This window comes from Cetorhinus maximus, chromosome 13, assembly GCF_964194155.1.
Source record: "Cetorhinus maximus chromosome 13, sCetMax3.hap1.1, whole genome shotgun sequence".
Classification (NCBI taxonomy): domain Eukaryota; kingdom Metazoa; phylum Chordata; class Chondrichthyes; order Lamniformes; family Cetorhinidae; genus Cetorhinus; species Cetorhinus maximus.
Window position 1 is genome coordinate 992,949 of NC_135891.1, and position 14,680 is coordinate 1,007,628.

Genomic DNA, 14,680 nt, shown 5'->3' on the forward strand with positions numbered 1-14,680 from the left:
ATGTGACCATCGTCCCTCTAACTGCAAGACTGAAGAGCGTGTGCTGGGCAACAGCCCATCACCCAACATCCAGCCGTTCACTTTCCAGCAAGAGTCGCTTGATGATGATCGCGAGCAAAAATGGAGATCGATTTCCTCTCATCCCCACTCAAGTGTTGCTGAGGTCATTGGTAGTGTCTCTATCACTGCTCCATCTGAGATCAACCAACTCAACAAGGGATAGGAAAGAACCTGGGCTCCTTCTGGATTGCCTCAACATGGTGCTCTGATTATCCAGCTGAATATGAACTGGAGTGAAATTTGACACACCATGGAACAACAATTCGTCAGAATACTTACCTTCTTTCCTCTGAGGCAACCGACACACATTTCGGCACATAGCCATGAAGCTTCGGAAATATCTCTCCAGGCTCCCATCTGTTTTTCTCTCCAACCTGGCAAAGCTGCGGAATTGGTTCCAATTAAACTGCTTCCTGTCAGGATCGTACACCACACCAAATGTCGAGACCACACGATAGAAATCTGTCTGCTCCCTCCTTGTCCATCTAAACAGGGATAAGAATTGCAAGTTGAACATTTTTGGACAAGACCAAGAGGAAACCCCATCATCCAATTACCAAATGAGTGGACAAAGAGGAATTGAGGATTCAAGAAGTCAATATATTGGGCTTTGTGGCACTTTCCTAACCACCCAGCAACCAGAGGGAATAGGATGAAGTGGATCGGTCTAACAGGAGTGTGTGGGCTGAATGGCTTGTAAAGTTTTAGCTGGTCAACACTCACTGTCAGGACTCGCACGTGAACTCTAGCATGGGATAATGTCTTCAGGAGGGAAAAGGAAAAGTGATGGAGAAAAAGGTTCCTCTAATTCCCACAATGTACCAAATTACTGCAAACTAGTAGAACCTGTAACCGAGTAAAGTTCCTGTGACATGAGCAGATCTCGAAACACCTTTATTGCTTGAGCAATGTTAGAATTTGTGTTTTGTAAATCTACTCAAGTTAATCTGCCAATCACACTACAAGGGATGAAACAAACAGAAGCTCCAAAGTACTGCACTGGTGCAAAGTCTGCACTTATTTTTGAAAGCAAGGATCAGTTTAGTTTTGGTAAGTTACTTATGAGAGCTAATGTGCTTCTTCAATTTTGGGGGAGTGTCCTAAACTCTCAAATACAGTAAATATTTGGACCCGTATTTTTAAAATCCGCAATCATTTACCGTTGCTGGATGTCCATGGTAACAATGTCCATTTCTGGTACTCTTCCCCAGATCTCGTCCTGCGGATACCAGCGACGCCGACTATTACGAGCCAAAGATTCCATCCTCACCAGCTCCTTGCGATTGCAGCGTTGGTAAGCTGTTATGAGACGACGGAGGCGAGCCGTGAGCACTGATGCAACTGGCCACTGCGGGCGGTCAATGTCTGTACCATCCTGGGCTTCAGAAACAAACAATTGGAGATACCCGTTAGCCAATACAGTGTGGGAAATCCAGGTAATTACAACCCATGATATTCCAGAGTAACAGACAACTTAACTTTCTGAGCATAGAACGTTACAGCACAGAAGTAGGCCATTCAGCCCATCACAAAAACATACGAGAATTAGGAGAAGGTCATTCAGCCCCTCCAGCCTGCTCCGCCATTCAACAAGATCATGGCTGATCTGATTGTGGCCTCAACTTTACTTTCCTATCTGTCCCCCATAACCCTTGACACCCCTGCTAATCAAAAATCTATCTAACTCAGCCTTGAATATATTCTTACTATCTGTTTTTATATTTCTAGCTAGGTTTCTCCCACACTCTAATTTCTTTCTCCTTATTACTTTTTTAGTCATTCTTTGCTGATTTCTAAAACCTGTCCAATCTTCTGACGTACCACTAATCTTCGCAGTATTGTACGCTTATTATTTCAATTGGATACTATCTGTAGCTTCCTTAGTTAGCCACGGATGGTGCATCCTTCTCCTAGAGTCTTTCTTTCTCATTGGAATATATCTTTGCCGAGAGTTATGGAATTTCTCCTTAAATGTCTGCTCTCTGTGGAAGAGAATTCCAAACGCCAAAACCCTCGGCAAGAAAACATTTTTCTTATCTCAGTTTTAAATGGGAGACCCCTAATTTTTAAACTATCCCATGGTTCTAGACTCCCTCACAAGGAGAAATATTCCAGTAGCAACTATCTTGTCAGGTCCCTCAGGATCTTATATGCTTCCATCAGATCACCAATTATTCTTCTAAACTCCAATGGGTATATGCCCAACCTTTCCTCATAAGACAACTCCTTCAACCCAGAGGTCAGTCGAGTGAACCTTATCTGAACTGCTTCTAATGTAAGTATATCCTTTCTCAAGTGAGGAGTCAAAAACTGTACAGTACTCCTCATGTGGTCTTACCAACGCTCTGAACAACTGTAGCATAGCTGCCCTACTCTTGTACTCAATTTCCCTTGCAATAAATGGCAAGGTTCCATTTACCTTCGTAATCACTTGCTGCACCTGCGTACTAAACTTTGTGAGATGCACGTGCCAAGACACCCAGATTCCTCTGCAGAGTTCTGCAGTCTATCCACATTCAAATAATATGCTGCTTTTCCATTCTTCTTGCCAAAGTGGAAAAGTTCACATTTTCCCACATTAGACTCCATCTGCCAATTTTTTGCCCACTCACTTAACCTTTCTAAATTCCTTTGTAGATTCTTTGTTCTCTTGACAACATACTTCCCTGTTTGTGTAATCTGCAAATTTAGCTATCATACATTCAGTCCCTTTAATTCAAGGATATAGATTGTAAATAGTTGAGTCCTTGTGGCACTCCACTAGTAACAGTTTGCCAACTGAAAGTGGCACATTTATTCCTACTTTCTCCTTCCTCTTTGCTAACCAATCTTCTATCCATGCTAATTGGTTACTGCCTATCCCATGAACTCTTATTTTGTGAAGTAACCGTTGGTGCGGACCTTGTCGAATGCCTTTTGGAAATCCAAGTACACCACAGGTTCCCCTTTATCCACTTTGCTTGTTGCTTCCTCAAAGAACTCTAATAAATTAGTAAAACACGATTTCCCTTTCACAAATCATGCTGACTCGGCCTGGTTGTATTATGATTTTCTAAATGTTCTGCTATTACCTGCTTAATAATGGATTCCAGCATTTCCCTATGGCGGACGTTTGGCTAACTGGCCTATAGTTTCCTGTTTTCTGTGTCCCTCTTTTCTTGAATAGAGCTGTTGCATTAGCTTTTTCCAATCTGCTTGGACCTTTCTAGAATCTAGGGAATTTTGGAAAATCAGGACTAATGCATCTACTATCTCTGCAGCCACTTCTTTTAAGACCCTAAGCTGAAATCCATCAGGTCCAGGGCACTTGTTGGCCTTTAGTTCTAATAGTTTTCCCAGTATCTTTTCCCTACTGATTGTTTTAAGTTCCTTTCTCCCTTTTACCTCTTGATTTTCAAGTATTCTTGGGATGCATTTTATGTCTTCTATAGTGAAGGCAGATGTAAAATATCTGGTTAACGCTCCTGCCATTTCCTTGTTTCCCATTATTACTTCTCCAGTCTCAACCTTAAAGGGACTGAAGTTTACTTAGCTACTCGTTTCCTTTTAAATATTTGTAGAAACTCTTACTATCTGTTTTTATATTTCTAGTTAGCTTTCTCCCATACTCTAATTTCTCTCTCCTTATTACTTTTTTAGTCATTCTTTACTGGTTTCTAAAACCTGTCCAATCTTCTGACTTACCACTAATCTTCGCAGTATTGTACGCTTATTATTTCAATTGGATTCTATCTGTAGCTTCCTTAGTTAGCCACGGATGGCGCATCCTTCTCCTAGAGTTTTCTTTCTCAATGGAGTATATCTTTGCCGAGAGTTATGGAATTTCTCCTTAAATGTCTGCCACTGTTTCCTTACTGTCCTACCTTTTAACCTATTTTCCCAGTTCAGCCAACTCTGCCTTCATACCTTTAAGTTTAAGACATTAGTCTCTGACTCACACCTCTAACCCACAAACTAAATGCGAAATTCTATCATGTTATGATCACTGTTGCCTAGAGGTTCCTTTACTGTGAGATCATTACTTAATTCTGTCCCATTGTACATTACCAGGTCTAAAATAGCCAGCTGCCTGGTTTGCACTAGAATTTACTGCTCTAAGAAGCTGTCCCGAAAACATTCCATGAACTCATCTTCCTGGCTACCTTTGCAATTCTGCTTCATCCAATCTATACAAAGATTAAAGCCACTCATGATTATTGCAGTACCCTTCTTACAAGCCCCAATTACCTCTTCCTGTAAGATCTGTCCTACAGCATAGCTACTGTTAGGGGGCCTATAAATTACTCCCACTAGTGACTTCTTACCTTTGATAACCCTTATCTCTACCCAAACTGATCATATATCTTGATCTTCTGAGCTAAGGTCACCTTGCGCTACTGTATTAATATCATCTTTGATTAACAGAGCTACCCCACCACCTTTTCCTAGCTTCCTGTGCTTTCAAAACACCAAACAGCCTTGAATATTTAGATCCCAGCCTTGGTCACCTTGCAACCATGTCTCTGAAATGGGTATCAGGTATACATATTTATTTCTATTTGTGCTATCAATTTATCCATTTTGTTATAAATGCTGCTTTCATTCTGATGCAGAACTTTTAATTCTGATTTAATTCATGGCTGTGCTGGCGATTTGAAAAATATATTCAATTTAATTCCACACATTAGTTACCAAAATTACTGGTCTTAAATCAAAATTGTAAAATAAAGTTGTAATATTGCGGATATGAGGATAGAATAGGGAACTATAAAACAGTGGCAAAGAGAGAAAGCTGGACAGAACAGAATGCTGGGTGAATACTGGCAAAAAGTCAACGCTAGTATGAAACAGATTTTCCCAAAAGTATTTAAATAGATATTTCTGTAATTCTATCCACTTTAAAAGGAAGGGTTTTTTTATTTGTTCATGGATGTGGGCGTCACTGGCAAGAGCAGAATTTGTTGCCCCATCCCTAATTGCCTTTGAATTAAGTGATTTGCTGAGCCATTTCAGAGGTCAGTTAAGAGCCAACCCACATTACTGGAATCACATGTCAGCCAGACCAGGTAAGGATGGTAGATTTCCTTTCCTAAAGGACACTAGTGAACCAGATGGGTTTTTACAACAATTGATGGTAGTTTCATGGTTAATACTGAGACTAGCTTTCAAATCCATATTTTTATTAATTGAGCTTAAATTCCACCAGCTGAACCCATGTCCTGAGAGTATAAGAACATAAGAAGAAATAGGAGCAGGAGTAGGCAATTCAGCCCCTCGGGCCTGCCCCGCCATTCATTACGATCATGGCTGATCTCATTTCGGCCTCAACTCCAATTTCCCGCCCTCTCCCCATAACCTTTCAACCCATTACTAATTAAAAATCTGTCTATCTCCTCCTTAAATTTATTCAGCGTCCCGGCATCCACTGCGGTCTGAGGTAGTGAATTCCACAGATTCACGACCCTTTGAGAAAAGTAATTCCTCCTCATCTCTGATTTAAATCTACCACCCCTTAGCCTAAAACTATGGCCTCTCGTTCTAGAATGCCCCAGAAGGGGAAACATCTGCTCCATGTCTACTTTGTCTATCCCCTTTAGCATCTTATATACCTCAATTAGATCTCCTCTCATCCTTCTAAACTCTAGTGAGTATAGGCCTAAACTGCTCAATCTCTCCTCATTAGCCTGGGTCTCCAGATTTCCAGTCCAACAACATTATTACTATGTCACAGTCTCCCCTTGTTTGATCCATACGAGGTAGCAGGGAATAGAAGGATATGGGGACAGGGTAGGAAGTGGTAATTAGAGGGGAACGAGGTGCATCTGCAATATAAACACTGGCAAAGAGCAGTTCAGTCCAGTCAACTGTTTCTATGCTGTAGGTTCAATGTAAGTTGTAAAATACTAAAATAATTTAACTGGGGATGCAGAAAAGTAGAGAACCACAAAGAATGGAACTCCCTTAATAAAGTCATATAAAGCTCTTAAAATGCACTGTAAAAACTTCTCAGGGTGATTTGCAAAATACGTTTACATCAACTGGACTCTGGAACAAAGCGAGTTCAGACACTCTCCTTTATGGTTCTCACTCCACTTTGTTCTGATGTCAAGTCAAACCTTGACAACAGAGTTTCATTTGCTTGGGTGATATACCAGAGGGTAGCCACTAACAAATGACAGCAGAAAGGCTCCCCAACATCAGTCCCCTACTTTAGGGGAGGCATGGTAAGGAACAAAGAAAACAAGGAGGATCTGGAACCAATAGAAGCACTGCAAAAGGTGCAGAAAAATCTACAAGGTTGATACCAGGACTGAAAAATTATACCTTTTAGGAAAAACTATATAGACTGGGTTCTTTTCTCTAGAAGGGAAGGCCGAGGAGGGACCTGATAAGAGGTCTGCAAGGTTTTAAGGGTAGACACGGAGACAATGTTACCAAATGTATGCAAAACCAGGGGCCATAAATATAAGATAGTTACTAATAAAACCAAGTGTTTGTGAGAAATTTTTTTACTCAGAGAGTGGTTAGAATGTGGAACTCGTTACACCAGGGAGTGGTTGTGGCAAATAGCATAGGTGCTTTCAAGAAAAAGCTAGATAAGCATGTGAGGGAGAAAGGAATAGATGGATATAATGATTGGGTGAGATGAAGGGTGAAAGGAGGCTTGTGTGAAGAATAACACAGCATAGAGCAGTTGGGCCAAATGGCTGATTCTGTGTACACTCGATGTAACCATTTCGCAACCCGCTCACCATCCACATCTCTTACCTAAAATGGAGTCTTCCCCTTTCTCCATAATCCCCGATTCAGTGCAGGAGTTTGCATCTTCCTGCAGAACAACACATTTCATTAACTACAGGAAAATAATTTCTTTTAGGAATGGGGAGGGGGCAAGAACTAGGGTTAGCGCAAGGCTAGTCTCCCATCGCCCCCATAATCTTATACTGGTGCCACACACTACCCAGGCCCAAGAGAGTCGCTACCCTGCCCTCAGGCGCCTGCTGCTCTGCCAGCAGTTTTGTTGTCAGATTGTGGACTGACGCTTCACAACGTTGAAGGTGATGAAGAGAACTGACCAGACTGACCAGGAATACTATATTATTTGCTACTCGATTGCCTGTTACATCATACTTGGGGAGTTGAACCCTTGTTTACTAAGGATAGGAGCATTGCACAATATTATGGTGCTGCTGAGGTGCAGCTCTGCTCTTCTTGGCCTGTCCCTTTAAGAATATAAGGTCAAAATGCTGCAAATAGGCATATCCTAAGGTCAATTAGAGAGTAACATTTTCTTTGTATATAGGCAGTTGTCTATAAATCCCTGACTCCTTCCTGATGTTAGAAAAGACATCAGGAAATGATAAACATTCTACCCTGCAGCTGCAGCAAAAGCAGGAAATTAGGGCTAACAGGGATAGTCAGGTGTAAAATTGTCAAAGAGTAATGCAGCAGTGGAATAAGTTAGCAGGGAAGTCCACTGGAGCAGACAGTACAAATGATTTCAACATGGAATTAAACACATTCCATGTGTTCAGCTCCTGGTATGTGCTAAGCTACTGGAGTACTGCGTTCAGTCCTGGCCACTGCACCTCAGGGAGGTAACTGGCCTTGGAGAGAATGCAGCACAGATTCACCAGAATTATACCAGGGCTAAAAGGATTAAAATACCAGGGCAGGTTGCACAGGCTGGGCTTGTACCCACTTGCTGAGGAGGTTGACGGAGTGATCCAATTGAGATGTTTAAAATGATAAGGGACCCAATCTTAAAATCAGAGCAGGGCCTTTCTGGAGTGAAATCATAAGGCACATTTGCACATAAAAGGTAGTGGAAATCTGGAACTCAGTCTCCCAAAAAGTTCTGGATGCTGCATGCTAATTGGAGCCTTCAAGGCAGAGATTGACAGATTTTTGCTGATTGAGAGCGTCTTGAAATATGGGCTAAGGCGGGTAAATGTATCTGAAGTACAAATCAGCCATGATCTAACTAGATGGGGAAACAAGCCCACGGGGTTAATGGCCTCCTTCTGTTCCTATGATTTTATCCACAAAACTGAAAGCAGTATTACAACTAACTTTAGTACTCCTGGGAGGCTATTAAACAAGACTCCCGCTCCTGATCACTATCCATTGACCCATTTCTGGAGCGTTTGTGTGCATCTTCAAAGCGGCAGCCAGTCGATAGTTAACATCCAGACCCAATAGAGGAATGGCTAACACAGTGCAGTGCCTGAGGAAAGCTGTCGGCCATGGAAATGTACTCCAACAAGAGCCAGTCCCTTAAGGTGCAGAGGGCAGACCATTCTCAACAGAAATAGAAGAGATGGCAAGATTTCAGATTTAAAAAATTACGCACTTAATAACCTCAAAACATCATACTCACATCTGGCTGGTCCTTGAATTGTCCGTCCAATTTCGACTCAGAGTCATCACCTTTACACAGGTCAACCCTAAAATTCAGCACACAATACTTTACTCACTTAGAGAAAACATCAGAGAGCAACTCTGATCCCAGTCTACCCATTGAAGACTACAGAGATGCATCAAGAGGCACACACTGTCTCAAATTTTGAGTTCATGCAGCCTGTACCTCAATGGCCCCATAAAGCTGCAGCTGGAATTTTTTTTAAATCCATGGTAGGGTCGGATATTTCTCTTCTTTTGGGTGAGAAAAGAAAACCAAATACAAGAGCGGTGCTGGAGGATGAGGACAGAAGCCAAAAGCACATGTATTTGTGCCTGGTGAGAAGCTAGCATCACGGTTTTAAAAGGTGCACTGTGTCTCTGCACACTTCACACCTAAAGAATATTGATCAACTGGTGACTGTTATGTAGGTGAGCAGCAACATCTACAAACTGCAACAAAATAAGTGACTAGTTGACTTGCTTATTTTAAATGATGAAATTCGATGGACAATTACTGGGCAAGACACCAAGAGAACTGTCTGCTCATGGTTGAATAATGATCTGGATAGTCAACATCCACATGAATTATCTGAAGCGACAACGGGACTCTACAATGGTTTACCTGCATGAAGGCACCTTCGACAAGGCAGCACTCCTTTTGTGCTCCACTGGCTTGTCAGCCTAGAAAATGTGCACCAAGGCAATGAAGTGTAAAATTCTATAGGCGGTGGAGAAGCAGACGGAGGGGTTTATGTGCACAAATCATTGAGGGTGGCAGGGTAGGTTGAGAGAGTGGTTAACAAAACATGTGGGTTCCTGGGTTTTATAAATAGGGGAATAGAATATTAAAGCAAGGAAGTTATGATGAACCTGTATAAAATGCTGGTTCGGTCTCCACATTTTAAAAACTTCTTTCATGGGATGTGGTCATTATTGCCCTCGAGAAGGTGGTGGTGAGCTGCCTTCTTGAACCGCTGCAGTCCACGTGGTGCAGGTACACCCAGTGATGTTAGCGAGGGAGTTCTAGGATTTTGACCCAGCAGTGAAGGAACAGAGACATATTTCCAAGTCAGGATGGTGAGTGGTTTGGAGGGGAACTTGCAGGTGGTGATGTTCCCAACTATCTACTGCCCTTGTCCTTCTAGATTGTAGAGGTCACGGGTTTGGAAGATGCTGTCTAAGGAGCTTTGGTGAGTTGCTGCAGTGCATCTTGTAGATGGTACACACTGCTGTCACTATGCATCAGTAGTGGAAGGAGTGAATGTTCAAGGTGGTAGATGGGGTGCAAACTAAGCAGGCTTTGTCCTGGATGGTGTCGAGCTTCTTGAGTGTAGTTGGAGCTGCACTCATCCAGGCAAGTGGAGAGTATTCAATCACACTCCTGACTTGTGCCTTGTAGATGGCGGACCAGCTTTGGGGAGTCAGGAGGTGAGATACTCGCTGCAGAATTCCCAGTCTCTGACCTGCTCTTGTAGCCACAGTATTTATATGGCTGGTGCAGTTCAGTTCCTGCTCAATGGTAACCCAGATGTTGATTGTGGGGGATTCAGTGATAGTAATGCCTTTGAATGTCAAGGGGAGATGATTAGTTTTTCTCTTGGAGATTGTCATTGCCTGGAACTTGTGTGTGGCGCGAATGTTACTTGCCACTTATCAGCCCAAGCCTGAATGTTGTCCAGGGCTGCATATGGACACAGACTGCTTCAATATCTGAGGAGTTGCGAACGGTACTGAACATTATGCAATCATGAGTGAAAATCCCCACTTCAGACCTTGTGATGGAGAGAATGTCATGGATGAAGCAGCTGAAGATAGTTAGCCCTGTCTATTGCATCCTGCTTCTGCTGTTTGGTTTGCATCTAGACTGTCTTGTAGCTTCACCTGACATCTCATTTTTAGGTATGGTGCTGCTCCTACCATGCCCTCCTGCACTCTTCATTGAACCAGGGATGTCTCTTGGCTTGATATTAATGGTAGAGTGAGGGATATGTCAGGCCATGAAGTTACAGGTTGTGGTTGAAACAATTCTGCTGCTGTTGATGGCCCACAGTACCCCATGGATACCTAGTTTTAAGCTGCCAGATCTGTGCTGAATCTATCCCATTTAGCGCGGTGGTAGTGCCATACAATACAACAGAAGGTATGCTCAATGTGAAGACCGGACTTCATCTCCACAACGACTGTACAGTGGTCATTTCTACCTATACGATCATGGACATATGCATCTGCGACAGGTAGATTGGCAAGGACCAGGTCTAGTTTCCCCCTTTTTGGTTCCCTCACCAACTTCTGCTGGCCCAGTCTGACAGATATGTCCTTCACGATTCGTTCAGCCTGGACAGAAGTGGTGGTACTGAGCCACTTTTGTGACGGACATTAAGTGCCCAACCCAGAGTACATTCTGTGCTTCCTCCATGTCATGTTCAACCTGGAGATGCACTGATTCATCAGCTGAGGTGGGGTCTGTAGTGGCATCAGTAGGAGGTTTCCTTGCCTTTGTTAGACCTGATGCCATGAGACTTCGAGGAGTCCAGAGTCAATATTGAGGACTCCCAGGACAACTGGAGTATCGCGTTCAGTTCTGGGCCCCACACTTTAGAAAGGATGAAAAGATATTGGTGAGAGTGCAGATAAAATTCAGGGAAAAAGTTTCCAAGAATGAGGAACTTCAGGTATGCAGATAGGTTGAAGAAGCCAGGGCTGTTCTCCTTGAAGGGAAGATTGAGAGGAGATTTGATAGAGGTATTCAAAATCATAAGGGGTCTGGACAAAATAGATAGGGCAAAACTGTTCCCAATGGTGGAAGGATTGAGAAACAGAAGACACCAATTTAAGGTGCTTGGAAAAAGAAGCAACGTCATGAGGAAAAGCTTTTTTATATCGCAAGTGATTAGGATCTGGAATGCACTGCCCGAGAAAGTGAAGGCAACAGATTCAACCGTGGTTTTCAAGAGACAATTGGATCATTGTCTGAAGAGGAAAAATTTACAAGGCTACAGTGAAAAGGCAGGGGAGTAGGACTAGATGAGTTGCGCTTGCAGAAAGCCGGCATAGACATATGAGCCAAGTGGCCTCCTTCTGAGCTGTAATTGTTCATGATTCCATGAAGTAACGTGGTAGATAATGCTGAGGTTCATTATAGGCTTCAAGATGACAGACAGCACCGTGAAATGGGAAGGAGCATGACAGATGGAATGCAATGCAGAGTGGATGTTTTATTTTAATATTTTGGGGGAATATTGTACTATTCTATAAAGAAGGCTGTGTGTATGTTGTGTATGTGTGTGTGACTAATTTAATTAGGCTGAAGATAGTCAGACTGCAAGGTTTAAATCATCAAAGGTTCAAGTTGTTAAGTAGTGGAGTGCAAGTAAATAGGTTAGAGCTAACATTTGCATTTTTGGATAAGTTGAGAGGTTGCTTGAATTTCAAAGGAAAGTGTTTGCACCTAGCAGGAGCTCACAGGTAAACAAGTAGTGGGGATATCATTTTTTTTTACTGACTCAAAAGCAAAGACAAGATGGGAACATGAAAGATCTTATATTTGGAAGGGTTTGAGTTTCGAAGGCGTGTGAGGACAATGGGTTTAAAGATGAAAGAGAAAAACATATTTAAGGAAAGACTGAAAACTGTCTGGGAAATTTTGAAGAGTGCACTATGAAGTAGCAGCTTCTAGCCACCCCAGAGAAGTGCTTGCTTGTTCCAGAAAGCAAGGGTTTGTTATAAACCTGGGAATTCCATTTTCGAGTGAGGGGGAAAGAGAAGCTTGTGAAATACCTCCCTTATAGCAACAGTGGGTACCTTGCGGTAATATTACTGGATGTTTTATAACTTAAGAATCTATAAGAGCAATTGTCTGTAAAAGGATGTTTATTTGTGGGTCTAGCTAAGTAGAAATCTTTTCGGAAATGTTATAAGACAAAATTTAATTGTGTAGCTGTAATCTTGTGTGTTTAAGTTTTCTTTTGTTAATAAATGTTTTAATTTAACATTTAAAATCTCAAAAAGTGGTAGTGGAATCTTTACTTTCTGACTTCAGTACACATACTTTCTCGTAATAAATACAAATTGCAAAATTGTTGTGATAGTCTGACCAAGTTTCGCTTTGACATTTGGTTAACCTGGCAAATACTAACTGTCATATCTTAACAGCAGGGAAGTGTGAAGTGATGCAGTTTGGGAGGACGAATATGGAAAGGCTGCAATACCATAAATGGTACGAATTTGAAAAGTGCAAATGAGCAGAGACACCTTGGTGCCCATATACATGAATCCTTAAGGGTGACCGGGCAAGTTAATCAGGTAGTTAAAAGATTAAATGGGTTACCTGGGTTTATAAATAAATATTGAATATAAAAGCAATGAGATTATGTGAGAAGTTCATAAATCAGCTGGGATATTGTGAGCACTACACTTCAAGAAAGATGTAAAGGCTTTAGAGGAGGTTTACCAGGATGTTACCAGGGATGAGGGACTTCAGTTAAGAGGGGAGATTAAAAAAGTTAGGTTTATTCTCCTTGGAACAGAGAAGGTTAAGAGGTGACTTAATAAGAGATTTTCAAGATGAGGAGAGGCTTTGGTAGAGACAAACTGTTTCCTCTGGAGAGTGGGTCAATAGCCATAGGTCACAGATTCAAAACCATTGGGAAAGATTTAGAGAGATGAGAATAATTTTTTTCACTCTGAGTTATCAACCTGACAAGTTGGAAGCCAATTCCCTAAATAATTTGAAAAGGGAGTTGGACAGATACCCGACGATGACAAACTTACAGGGTTACAGGCAAAAAGCGGAGGTGTGACGCTAAGCACATCTGCTCTTTCAAAGAGACAGTCACGACAGGCTGAAGGCCTCCTTCTGTGCTGTAAGTTGTATTATGTTAAATCTTGGAGTGGTGCTTGATTCCACCACCTGCTGGTGCAGATAAGAGGGAGACACCACTCACTGTTCTCCAAGGCAGTCATTGCTCAGGATCAATTGAAAACGCAGTGCTTGAATTAGTAGCCTTCTGCCAAACATCTTTTTCCCCACCCTCGCCCACTACAGGTGACATTGCTTTACCCTTCAGTTATGTCTGATGGCAGGTCAACGCCTCCTTGTTCGGCCGCTAGCGAGGTTTCATCGGGCATGCCAACCCTTTCGAGGAAACAGAGTGCTGGGTCAGCTCTCATCGCATTATATCGCTCGTAACCTGAAGAAAGAAACAGCTGGGTCACAGCAAGCTTCCACATCTCTATGTGCATCTGAGAACGCTCCATACTACTCTTACAGAAATGGCATCTAAGTCATAGCAAATTGGTATATTGTTCAAATGGATCAGTAATCATAACTGTGACAGGTCACTTACTTTATAACCAATGCTAGTTCATTCCTGAGTGCAGAGGGCCTAAAACAAATATCAGATGAGCTCCTTCTCCTGACTCATGTTGGGATATCTCACTGTGATGGCCATAATGTGTGTAAAGCTAGTTGGTGAATATCAGCAGGTCACTGGGCTGTGCCTCACAGTCGAACCTGGCCCTGCGCTCATCCAACAATCACACAAAGTTGGAACAATAGGCAAAATACTGCAGGTGCTGGAAATGTGACGGAGGATCACTGAGCTGAAATGTTAACCCTATGCTCCTCTCTCCAGATGCTGTATTTTGTGGTTTTGGCTTTAACTGACACCCTTTTCTGCTGAACAATCTAAACTAAGTCACCAAGGCTAACCACAGAACCAGAACTAGAATCAGCTGGGATTCATCCCAGAGCCCTGAGGCACAGGGAGTTCCACTGTCAAATCTCTATGTATGGCCTAAGGGATAAAATACTTACAAGATCCTTTTGTAGTTAGTTGGAGCTAAGCAAATGTGCTGAGAGCGATAACATGATTTTACTTGGAATTGGTTCAAGACTGACAGTCCAAACAAGTTTCATTATTAACACAATTCTACCTCAACCATGATATAATTTCTCCAAGTGACTGCTTCCACATTAATGGTTTTCAAACTGATATATGGACGGATCCCCTCTAAATACTGACAGACCCGCAAGGATTCTCTCCCTGTAAATAATGACACACTAGTAGGAATCCCCTCCCTATAAATACTGAATCACTCGCAGGTCTCTTGTCTCAACTTCTGCCAGAGAGTATTAATGATCCAAATGAAAACTGCATTAACACTATGGAAATTGTTTCTTTTATTATATGGCAACAAACATAATAATTGAGTCAGTCAATAAGTACAGAAAAATAGA

The 14,680-nt window shown here is 42.2% G+C and overlaps 1 protein-coding gene across 3 annotated transcripts in view; it reads right to left on the bottom strand.

Annotated features, from left to right (window-relative positions):
• chd6 (chromodomain helicase DNA binding protein 6) overlaps positions 1–14,680 on the bottom strand; it is a 248,364-nt gene that overhangs the window by 31,779 nt on the left and 201,905 nt on the right. For all 3 annotated transcript variants that reach the window (XM_078554815.1, XM_078554814.1, XM_078554813.1), the window contains 5 exons: positions 13,502–13,631; positions 8,420–8,486; positions 6,808–6,868; positions 1,221–1,440; positions 340–545 (listed from right to left, as the gene is read on the bottom strand). In XM_078554815.1, coding sequence (XP_078410941.1) covers positions 340–545; positions 1,221–1,440; positions 6,808–6,868; positions 8,420–8,486; positions 13,502–13,631 — 684 coding nt within the window. The remainder of the gene's footprint in view (positions 1–339; positions 546–1,220; positions 1,441–6,807; positions 6,869–8,419; positions 8,487–13,501; positions 13,632–14,680) is intronic.